This window comes from Dromaius novaehollandiae, chromosome 6 (assembly GCF_036370855.1).
Source record: "Dromaius novaehollandiae isolate bDroNov1 chromosome 6, bDroNov1.hap1, whole genome shotgun sequence".
Lineage (NCBI taxonomy): Eukaryota > Metazoa > Chordata > Aves > Casuariiformes > Dromaiidae > Dromaius > Dromaius novaehollandiae.
Genome location: NC_088103.1, coordinates 27,473,026 through 27,485,731, shown reverse-complemented (window position 1 = coordinate 27,485,731; position 12,706 = coordinate 27,473,026). Strand labels below are relative to the sequence as shown.

Sequence of the window (12,706 nt, the reverse complement as noted above, 5' to 3'; positions counted from 1 at the left end):
AGAAGGCAAGGAAAGGGGAGGAAGGAAGGGATACATCCGGTCATATCTTTTCAGTATATAATACCTAGCATGATTAGAAAAAGGCATATTAAGGAAGCTGTATAAACCACGTTTGAGTAAAAACAGATACCCATTATGAACAGATGCGGAAGTAGAATTTTTAACAACTGGTGATTTCATCTACACCTAACTGCAAAATAAATCCTCTAAGCTTAAATACAGAGATGGAGAGGTGAGTCCTAAACATCTGCAGCTTTTCATTTTCTTTGCACGAATTCTGCTGTGCTGCCAAGCAGGGTATTACCACAGTTGCAGCTGGGAAAGGGAACGGACATGTCTCACCACGTTTTCAGCATACACTGCCCCTTCTCAAAGCTGCCAGAGGGCATGACGTCCTTACCTGAAATATAACCCTCCTGGCAGCGCAGCTGTGGCTGGAATAGTGGTGGGCAAGCACCTACTGTCCCTCTGTAAGTATCGATTGTTTTTTTCCACATAAACTCTAATTGTTAGCCACAGAAATCGTGGTGAGTCTGTGACAGCCTATAGAGCAGCTGTCTTTTAGACCAGTAAGCTATTTCAGTAACTAAAGATTATCTGTGTATTATGAATATACAAACTTTATTTTCATCTCTGAAGAATGAAGGTTGCTTTAGACAGATTACTTCTATCTCTTCCCCCACTTTTCTCTGCCAAGTTGGTATCTGTCATTGAGAAGAATATAGGCACTTTTCTTTATAAAGGTACTGCCAGAACAGGAACTCTTTCAGACAGGATGAGAAAGTGGAGGTAAGTGTACCCCAGCACCTCCATCCACTCCCATGATATAAAGATTTTGACATTTAAATCCTTAGTGAGACAATTTTACAGTGGACAGAAACAAGCTCTATTTTTGTTCAATATGACACAGTTTAAAAACTTTTGAAATGTGTAACACGCAAAAGACAGACCTTACCTTTAAGTTTATTGTGCTCAGAATCAGCTGGGAAAAGGACATCCGGAAAGAGTTTCTCAAAACTATATCCAGCGTATTTAGGTCTGTTCTCCACATAAGTTCGGACTGTTGGCTGTAATTTCTTCATAAATTCAGGGCATGGTGTTCCTAGCTGCTCTATAACTTTATTCCATTGATCAATATCTAAGGTTATGCAGCTAAGAAAAACAGGGTCTAATATTCAGCTAAAAAGTTATGCTTAAACCATATGAAATATCCAAGAGAGATAAAACATAGCAAATTATAATAAAAGAACAGGTTCATCATCATTAACTAGGACCACCTTCTTAAGAGAAAACAGTGAAGCCATGCAAACTATGAAGAATAATCAAGCCAACATGAATTTTACTCAAAATCATAAGAACTAACTGGCAAAGGATATATTTTTAAGAAATAGAGTAAACGAAAAGACTTGTATAATTTATTTAATACATTCAAATAAAGGTTTTTTTGGTAGTTTTTTTAAAGGAATTCTGGAGAAGAACTCACTTTTTGATCTAAACCTGTATTACACAGTAATCAAGACACTAAACATCCTTAAGGCACTCAAGAGAATTACCATGTACAGGTGCTTCGTTCTCTGTTCTAGCCCAGACACCTTAGCCGAGTTCTGGACTCCAACAGGTCAGTCATCTTTCACTAATGCCACGCAACACAGAGCGCTGGGGGCCCATAAAGGCTGAGATCTTGGCCCCCACAAGTCAGTGAGAATTTTATCAAAGGCTTCAATGCAGAAGTTAAAGGACTTGAAGGACACACAATGCACATCCTAATTAGTAAGTTTACAGAACTTGCAGAAGAATCCAGTAGATGTAAACATAAAAAAGCCTTGTTTGGCTCAGGAAATCTTAGTTGCAGGTGGTTAGATACTGGGAGAGAATGCAGGTGAAGTTTTAGATATGCTTATTTCACTCATATACTCTTCCCAACTGTTTCTTTTTGGCTACTGTCAAGGACAGGATACTGGGCAGGCTAAACCTTCAGTCCAAGCCAGCAGGCCCCCTCTTACGTTCTTCTGAACAGCAGACCTTTCTATAAGGATTTTAAAGCTCTTCTAATGTGATGTAGCACAGACCTTGAAAAAAGTATTGCCACCGTATGGCACTGAGGCTAAACTGAAAATCTATGCTAGCAAAGCAGACTTATAAAGCTAGGTACAGCGCAACCAACGCAATGAAAGAGATGTGTGAAGGTAAGAACTCCCTGGATCTCCTCTCTCTGCCTCAAAATCTTCACCTCTAAACTGCAGCATATCCAAGATTAAGCAATCAACCTGCAGCAAAACCAGGGAAGATTTCTCATGGCATCTAACTGAAACTGGAGTTTAACTTCCAGTAAAACAAGTGAGATACCAAACTCTAATTCTGCTGATTTTTGTTAAGAACCAGAGGTTTCAGTTTTATTTGCGTGTAAGAGATCCTGTGTTGGTAGTATTGTTAACATGACACAACCCACACAGATACAACCAAGCCATTCATGGAACAGAAACACGTAGGTGCCAGGTATCTCTGAAACGTGTTTGCAGATCATTTTTACATACAAAAATACAGAACTCCAGACTGTAACCATTTAATTGGTTAGAATTTTTTTTTCTAGGTGTCTTCTGTAAAACACAAAAAACAACCACTAAAGCACTCAGGTACCAAAAAGGATTAATAAATTATTTCATAAAAATGAGCTTCAAAGCAAAAATCAATTGATGTGAATCACTAAAGCACCATCTAAACAACAAAAAAAAACTGCCTTAAATGTGACAACACCCAAAAGCGATGGTAGACACTATATTGGAAAAATAAATAAATAAATAAAGGAAGAAAAGAAAAATAAGCCTGTTTGCCCACGTGGTATTTTGTTCATCTTGCTAGAGTTTCTTAGTTTGCATTCATCTCTAAAAACAGTAATACACGTTAATGCTATCTGCATTGTTGTTTTGATTTACATGGTGTAACTGTAGTCATTTTTGCAACATCTTGGAATGAAAATCACAAACTTGCAAATCGCATTTTGAAAAGGCAGTTTAAAAACAGTATTTTAAAAACTACCTTAACCTGGAACTAAATTGCTGCAGTATCTTTTGACCTCTTAAAACTACATCCTAGGCCAAAGGTAAGGATACGATCTGTACCAGGAAATAAAACACCACCTTTGATCATTTCTCCCATGATGCACCCAACTGACCAAATGTCAACTGAAAACAAAATGCAATGATATTAACATAAAAGGTAGTTATTAAAATAAAGTAAATAAAAATATCTAGACACAAACACACACACACATGAAGTGATTATAAAAAGCGTGTGTAATGAAAATGAGTGAAGATGAATGTGCGCTAACTACAGGACCAGCAGAGACTATGTCCTACTGCTAGGTGCAGCCTGAATATAAATGAAGTTCTTACCTCAACAATTTTTTTTAAGTGTATCACAAGAAAAATTCATGTCCATTTAATAAGATTGTACAATGTGCATTTTCATGACAGAACATTAATAAACAGGTTAATCACTTCCTAACTAATTCAACCTGCTGCAGCAGCACAAGGATACAGTCCCTTCCTGGAAAGAGGATTTTGTGGCAAACCATTTCGCCCATAATGCACCCCACAGACCATAAATCCACTATGTTTGTAGCACAAAAAGAAGGAAAAGCAAAGCAAACGGTCATTTAAAATTAAAAGAAGCATAACATGATTGCATCCTATAAATTGCAGAGACAGCACAGGAAGAAGAGCAAGTCTTTACATTAATCAATGAAACCACTTTAAAAACACAGTATACAAAGGGTTAGCATTTAACTATCTCAAATGAAAGGCAGAAAACCAGCCTTTCGTTTAACATAGTGCCACAGCAAGAGGAAAGAGGGAGGAGGGAGGGAGAGGGAGGAGGGAGGGAGGGAGGGAGGATGCATGAGCTGGAGAGGGAGGGAGGGAGGGAGAGCGAGCGCGCTATGCACATGAATCCAGCCGTATAAAGCTCTTCTTCAGGTTCTGAGGCTTGCAAAGCTATAGCACTGCCAATAAACTAAATTGAAGCAGCAAAGATAAGTACATTTCTTCAAACTAATTCCACTGCAGTTGTAGGAATCATTTCAAAAATTGCAAACTAAACTGACCTTTAAAAATACAACACATCTAAATAGCTTATACTTTTAGGAGCAGAATTAATTAGTTATTGCATAAGAATAAAAATTTGCCATCAAGTATTTCCTAAAAGTCAGTTTACCATGCATTCCTCTCTCCCTTTAAATAAAAAGCAATCAGTAAAACACAATCAGCAAAAGATCACTTAGAATTTTAGAGGATCAGTTAATGACAATATTAGTATGTTGCTATAAAAGCCTTTTACTTAAAATAATTGGTTTAAAAGTATTTCTCCAGTTATGCTCAAATAACATCTTACACAAAATGTAAACTCATACAACAATAATTTTGTACACAATACATATTTGCTACATTATCTTAAAATAAATCACTCAGAAGACATACTCAAAGATGCACAAGTTTACGCTTTAGAGGTACGCCAATTTTTTTGCTGTTGCTTTCAGAGATACTGTTGAGAGCATGCAAAAGTTTTCCTGAAGTCTTAATGATGAATCAGTATTATTACAAATAGTTTTGTATCAAACAGGAGATTGGTATTTCAATGAAGCAGGAAAAAATGGGATTTAAATGAAAACAATTGTATAATAAAAATCACATGTAAAAGTTCCGAGAGACTTAAGCAACTCAAGCAAACAACATTGCTTCTTACTGAAAATATTCCTCCCCCTCTTACTGAGAAGTTCCTCTGAAAGAGTACCTAAATCATATGAAAACAAATCACAGTTGTATACATTAACAAAATTAATGTATACATTAACAAAATTAAGGGCCTGGTTCATTTAAAAAATGATTGTCTATATTTTACGATTAATGTTTTTTTCTTTAAAAACTCTTTTTATATATTTAAGAAAAGCACACTTTCTTTGACTCAGAGACCCAAAGATATGAGGCCAAATTTTGAATGTGGCTATTTAAATAAAATTCTAAATGTTGACTTTTTCACCTGCAAAATAATCTACTGCCTTCGCAAACCAAATATACCCAAATCTACTGTAAACCGTTTGTGTCCAATGTGGAAAAAATTGCTTCCGTAATCGCATGGAAGAGCAATAATACGAATCAGGATTTTTCTTCATGCATCAGAAGACAAATGAATTGAGAATCTCAGAAAAACATTAGAAACAACTCCTCTGTTCACCCTTCAAAACAAACCTGTGGTGTGCTGGGGCCTTTTGTTGTTTCAAATAAGCAAACAAAACCTGTCTATTTAAAGGTCTCTGTTTTTCAATGAAACTAGACTAACTTATCCACAGAGGACTGCCCCTGCAAAGACTATTATAGAAGATTGAGGCAAATCTGAATATAGGCTTGAAAAATCCTTTTTAAGGCCTACTGTTAGTAACACAGAGTACAGTTTATATTTTAAAACCCTGTTTGATGTGAATTTACTATTTTCTATAACTCCAAGAGAAAAAATGCTGTATAAGAATGAAGTTGAAACCAAGCGCACAGAATAGGAACTTAAAAGTATTAGTTTTAGAGGGTTTGGAGGTTTCCTAGCTTTGTAATGACTGTTCCCTAAAAATAAGGTGCATAACTGCACACAAATCTAAATATGTTAAGGTACAGAAACGGAATTGAAATTACCCAGACAAACCCTTCTGTACTACACTACCATATATTAATCACATAATTATGAGTAAGATATTTCGCTAATACAGTCTGTGTGTACAGAAACAGCTTTTTGTTATTTTATTTGAAGAATACAGGTTTTCTGTACTTTAAATTTGGTAGTTTTCACTGCAAGGCAAAGGAAGTATTATTTGGGTGCCGTGACCAAGTACAAGTTCTTGAGTTTGCAAGGCTTCGTTTCTTAATGTGATATAGACAAACGTGTTTTATCCCCTTCAGTATCAAAAAGCTGGGTAGAAGTTAACTCTATCTTCAGTTTGTCTGGGATTTTTGCTAGTTTTAAAATAATTAAAGATTTCATATATGCATGCTATATGCAAAAAGAGTACTTCTCCACAGTATGTATCTCAATCATCTAAACATAAATTGCAACCCTCCCACATCTTGTTTGAAGGAGAAATTTAGAGGTACTAAAGCATGATAAAGCTGCCAGACGACCCTGTCCAATTAAACTAAATGTTGATCTCTCTTAAAACAGTTGACAGTTAGTTGTCAATTTTCAAGACCCTTCGACTTAACTATAAGTTAAATACGCTAACCTTCAATTCAAATATAGGTTTAAAGGGCTAGAAGGAGCATCAGTGCTAAGTGGTGGGGACCCTGGGCAGCCCACAGCTCTTAGTGCATCCTTCCCACCTGCCTTGCTCCCCTCTGCAGCACTACTTTGCCGTGCACTGGAGCTGCACAATAAAAATCTCAGCAAGTAGCTATTTCCCAGCTTGCCCATGGCACAAACATTTGAGAAGAGTAACTGTTGATGTAAATAATCTCCTTACAGTCAGCAGAAAGGCTGCCAGCCTGTTAGCTGGAGAAGACATGTGTTCTCCTACCAACTTGCTGAACGACTCTCACTAACCGAGTCATCCTATGTTTCTTTGTAATTAGATAACGTTTTGCTAATAAGCTTACCCTTCTCCTGCTTTCAGATATCGCTTACTGTACACTTCAGTTAAAATCAACTGAAGTACATACGGAAATCCAGACTGTCTTCTGACTTAGTTCAGCCAACAAATTTACTTAAGTTCACTGAAAGTGTCATTCTCATCTCAACAACCATGTATTCACATTTTGGGAAGATGCCCTATATTTCTGAATTACATTTGAATTAATATTCTGCAAAACAGAATTCACTGTTGCTTAAGGAACATGACTGGCACTAGCATAACAGGGTGCTCTACTGCACAATCTATTAACTCCACTAACTCTACTAACTCCAATAGTTACCTAAGCAACACTTTAGTGGAGGGAATGCTTCACACTTCTGCAACTGAAAATTACTTAAATTTTAAGAAAAAAACAAACTGGGCAAGCTAAACCAGGAAACTGTTTTATAAACAAACAAACAAAAAAAATCAAATCTGTATGCTCCTGAAAGCTGTAGTTTACATACAGCCTGCAGCCATTTGCCCTAACGTCATACAGCTGCCAGGGAAGTTTGCAGATTATAGTGCAAATCTTGAAAAACAGAGTAAAGCCCCAGTTGTAACCTGAGCGATACCTCAGATCACCAGGAGCCTGCTCACAAAGCATCACGTCATTTCACGGGGCTTGCGGCAGGTCTAATCAATACTAGGTCTAAAATACCTCCAGCAAATGGTGATCTTGGTGCACTGCGGCTCCCTGGGATGCAAACACTGAGTGAACGGGGTGAACAGTGATAGCGGGTCCATGAAACGGCACCAGAACGGAGACCACTACAGCTGAATTTCAGAAACGGCACATTACCTCTGTTTCCTAAAGGACAGCAGGTGTGTCACTTGGAGGATGTAATGTACCTGATTACATAACTTTCCCTCAAATGCTATATACCTTCCTCATCTTCTTACCTAAGATACTGGGAGAAGAAGGGCCACAGAGTAGGTGTAAAAGAGAAGGAAAATGTCTGTAAGCAGAGGAACAAAATAAACAATCAGCTCTTCTGAAATTTCCTTGGAACTTTTCACGGACCTCAAAAGATCTATGACGCTTTGTGACAGTACTCCACGTTTTTGTTTGAAGTACATCATTGACTTTTTCTTAAGTGCCATCAACCAAGAACTCTGTGTCATAGTTTTAAAATGGGCTGGTTTCAATAAATGCCACAGTGAGTGGCCTGAGCTTGTTCATGTCTGAGGGGCCCATAAGTGCCTTATATCCTGAAAGGCTATATTGAATATAGTTATGTAAAATTCAATTTAGGATATACATTTACTAATGAGTAACAGTTTACAACCTCATCAGGAACATAGTCAGGTGAAGGTATAGCAAGACATGTAACAGATGTTAAGAAAATAAATTTCCAGTTCTTCCTGGATGAAACTTATTCTTCCAAGTAGGTTATTTAAATTTTTAAACAAACAAGGCCCTCAATTTCTTCTCTTATTAAATGCAATGTGCTTAGTTAAATAAACAAATCAGTGTAACCAGATTGTGCATTTTGGTCACAGCGCTAATTTATAAAATTTCTACAGGTTGAAAAAAAACATTAACATGTAAAATGTGGTGTGCCAAACAAAAAATAAAGCTATGCCAAAGAAAGACTATATTTGCTGACCGTTTTCTTTGTATCCCATCCCTAGGATGACCTCTGGTGCTCTGTAGTAACGAGTCACTACATAAGGCGTCATCATAAAACTAGTTCCTGCAGTTCTGGCCAGTCCAAAGTCAAGAATCTTCAAAGTGCAGTCTGACTTTACTACTATATTACTGGGCTTTAAATCCTTTAAAAAGAAACATCATATATGACTGCTAAGACAAACACAAGTACTCGGTGGTTCACATTTTTAAAAGATAATACTGCCAACATTAAAACCCATATATACAGCTAGGACATTTGTATAACTGCAGTGTCTTTTCCCCTTGTATTAATTCATACGCATTCAGCAAACTATAATTAATTCCTTTATTGTGTTTCTAGATTTATATAACGATTGAAAAAGGAAACCACAACTACTGTTACAAGATATGTTAGCAACACCTGAAATAAACCAAGGTTAGTATGAAATGTTAGCTCTGAGGAAAGGACTAGAAACTGTTCACCAGAACAACAGTTATTACTACAATGCAGATCACAGGTAACGTGACAATTACTGAATTCACTTGATGCAATAATCATTACAATATAAAAATTATTAAAATCAATATATGATTGTAAGAAGTAAAAGGTTTGTTATTTGAGGCTGCATTACCTCTTGTGAACCAATGCAGGTGTTTCTCTGAACAAGAAGGAAATCAATGCTCACAGAGACTGAGTTTCCCATTTAGGATTTGGTTTACATCTATAATAAATTTTGATGACCAAACCCAAAAGGTCACCAGTGAAAAACCGCCAGAAATTAACCCTTAATCTTTAAAGTGGAAAATGCCCTGATAGAGTTTCAGAGCTTTTTAGTTGGAAACTTTGTAAATGTATTCTCTTCACTTGAAATCTAAAATCACCTTTCAATTTTCTGCTGCCTCTTTTCTCCTCTCCCTCTTCCAGGAAATGTTACAAAGATCCTCAATTCACATTGACACTCGTGGCTTTGCAATGTCTGCTTATACAGATGCTACGCAGGAATGCTCAGTCGCCACCTCAGCAGGATCTTACATACATCTGAATGTCACAGAGCAAACATTATCAGCAACTTCAGAACAACTTTGCCTTAAAATGCATCATAAAATCATTCATAACAGACCATCAGAAGTAAGCTTGGATCCTTTCTGCCTACAACCTATCAACATTAATTAGACACAAAAAACCAAGATCTCACACAGGACTAGCATTCGATGCAGGTATCTGATTACTAGGCCTGCCTTCCACTATGTCATAAAGACTTAAAAGTAACTATCTGCAAGATATGCATAGTTTTCATTTGGATGGCTTTGGCTTTCAGCAAGCCCCTCAGAAAACTAAGAAAGCTGCACTAAAGACAGAGAGGAAGCCACAGGAAAGAGTTCCTGAACAACAGAATGGTAATAGGTAAAGTTTTGCGTACTTACATATTCACACACACACACTTCCAAATCACACTCAAAGAGATCCTGCGGACAACTTTGGCTTAAAAGGTTCTCAAATGCAATAAGTAAGTTCAGGTATTATTACACATTTCAGCTATTTAATACGCATATTTCTGTTTCTGCTATAATCCTGTTTATTATCAGCTTTATTTTTGCATGTTTGCATTATTTGGAGGGTGCTCACTATAGAATCTCAGGCGCATGCTCATGACATTTATCACATTTATCCTCCTCAGAGTTGCAGGATTAACACTGAAAATGTTAAGAGATCTTCCCTTCACAAGAGGAAAAACACCTATGAGAACAAAAAGCAAGGGCTTACAGACTACTGTCCATCCTAAATTTCCGAACATTATGTGGTTGCCATGAAGCCTAGGAACATGTTGGAATACAAAACTCCTGCCCTTCAAAATGCCAGAGGCTAGCACTGACTTAAACCGCATTCCAAATTCATCCAGAGGCAGTATCTCCCATGTTTTCAATAAATCAGAACTCAAAAGCTCCTGTAAGAGTGATTAAGTTAACTGTGCTGTACAAATATATTCAGAATCTATATATCACCTAACCTTAAACATTTAAAATACCAATGCCTAATAATCAGAGATAATTCATGGCAGACTCCTCATGAACCAGGCATGGAGAGAGGGGCATCTCTGGAGAGTAATTCATTACCATTACATGGACTAAATCATATTTTGAAGAAGTCTCTTTCCATAGAAAGATTTGCATGATGGGCTTCCACAATTAGGCATCTTTGCTAAGTATTCAAAAGTAGAGAGGAGAAAACAAGCTTTCAGAGCCTCCATGCAAGACTAATGACACACTGTGTCCTTCAGCAAGTCAGTGAGGCACAACTCCGATCAGTCATCCTTCTCGAAGCGCAAACAGAAATGAATGCATATCCATCTCTAGACTTGCTAAAGATTTCATCTCTGCAAAATGCTTTGAATACCACAAGTTTCATTTATCAACATCTGTTAAAGCCAGCGTAAAGCCAAATCTTTATCAAGATCAAATCTTTATCCACTAATGTGGAAGCCAGATATGTTCTCTACAACTTTGATGCAAAACGGTCTCAAACTCTTTGAATTCGATCCCTACCTTGCTCCACACCTCTAGGTTGCTATGAAGAAAACTTATTTCTGCGGCAGGCAGTATCCAACAGTACTTACACAGAACACGACAGCTTCAGAAATCCAACAAGCTTTAAAAAAAGTTACGGAGATGTTAAGATATCATAGCTATCTGAAAAGCTGAACAACCCACTTAAAAACCATGTGAAACTACTGACAAAAAAAGGCTCAAAACTTAAGAGAAGACTGAAGAGGTACATTAGACCAATACCTAGAATGCTCCAAGGGCAGCCACAGTTTAAGGAATATAGTTTCAACAAAGTAATTAGCTTTAGTCATTAAGGGCAGTGCTGCTGAAAGCCCAACAGAGTGGTACAAAAAGTTACTATTGCAGCCACATACATTCCAGGTGAAATACATCCCTTTTCAAGGCTGTCCCCTTCTTCTTCAGAGTATTTTTTTTTAAATTGTTCCACAGACAGAACAAACTTTGACATTCTGCACCTTTAAATGTAAAGGCATAACATATTGCCCGTAAATAATGCAACCATTTTGCTTGAACAGACTGAATCTTCTAACAAAGTCTGAAAAGAGCTGTCAGAGGAAGATCTATCATGAGGACATGCAAATGAAATGTATCTGCCCATGTCCTTCAAAAGCACTCAAGCATACATATGTTACTATTTACATAGCAAGTGTATCAGTAGACAATCTCATTACAATAGGCTATCCTTAAACTTTCTGTCACTGCACACTGAAGCATTTCAGGAACTTCACCCACATTTACAAAGACAGGCATGCTAGCCTCAAAGCTCCTGTCTGTACTCCTACCCAACAACAACTACCAGCATCGTTACTTCTTTTCTAAAAATGTACAAGCGTCTCCATTTGTTCATGTTCAGGCTGTTCTTGAAGCAAGTGAGGTTTTACAAGCTCCCCGGTGCCTCCACTAAAATCCATAGAAAGCGACACTCTTACCAACTCAAACATGTCCATACAATAGGCCATTTTTTCAGTACAAAAAAAGGCCTAGGAAAATCTGTAACATCAAACCTGCATACTTAAGTATTCAAGAGACCAGAAAACGTCAAGTTCTGTACAAACCCTTTATTTCAAAACACTTAAACACTTGTATATTAGGACACAAAGGGCTGCATAATATCAATCATATACAATATAATATCACAACTGTGATGAGAAATCCAATTTTGTCTAGCATTCCCAGAAAAATGCCAGCAGCCCACTGACCTGTCTCAATGCCCACACGCAGACCGGGAAGCAGGATGCAATGCCTGCCATGGGGTAACACTTCTGCCTACCCCTCCTTCCCCCAGCAAACACGAACATCGCAGGGCAGATCGCACTCGAGCACGAAACATGCCTTCACCTTCCCTCCCTGTGCTCTTCACTGCCAAGCAGCGGCAGATGAGCGCTGGAGGTAGCTGAGCAAAAGGAAACAGTGTTTGGCTGTTCAAACTGTATCCTCCATTCAAACAATCGTCCCAGTTCCCTTGAAGGAAAAACAGCATACTGAAAGGGAGCGTGATACTGCCAGATCCAGCCTGCAGTCAATGCCACAACCCCCAGGGTGGCATCACAACGTAACAACGCCTTCTGCAGCGATCAGAATCACCCTTCATGATTTACTTCGCTGTCTACATCATCCTTGAGGAAGACCACATGGTACTGACTGAGAGCAAAGTATCATGAATGAGTAAGTTTAATTATTTCTTCTGCATCCTTTCAGAGATGAAAACTTATAAAAACTCTCTCTATAAAAAATTATTACAGTGAAAAAAATAACATCGTAAAAATACAAGTTTACAGATTCCAAAAATAACAGAAAGTATACTTGAAAAGTTATAACTAGGTAATCTCAAGCAATCTTTACAGACAAACATGTAAGAGATGCTGAAGTTGAACAGGAAACCT

At 37.5% G+C, this 12,706-nt stretch overlaps 1 protein-coding gene across 5 annotated transcripts in view; it reads right to left on the bottom strand.

The window, feature by feature from the left end:
* Nucleotides 1–12,706, bottom strand: part of MAPK8 (mitogen-activated protein kinase 8) — a 56,967-nt gene that overhangs the window by 12,661 nt on the left and 31,600 nt on the right. For 4 of the 5 annotated variants that reach the window (XM_064513995.1, XM_064513991.1, XM_064513996.1 and 1 more), the window contains 3 exons: nt 8,257–8,422; nt 3,111–3,182; nt 956–1,138 (listed from right to left, as the gene is read on the bottom strand). In XM_064513995.1, the coding sequence (XP_064370065.1) occupies nt 956–1,138; nt 3,111–3,182; nt 8,257–8,422 (421 nt within the window). Of the gene's footprint in view, nt 1–955; nt 1,139–3,110; nt 3,183–3,537; nt 3,610–8,256; nt 8,423–12,706 lie in introns of all 5 variants that reach the window. The other variant, XM_064513994.1, reaches the window with a different exon arrangement.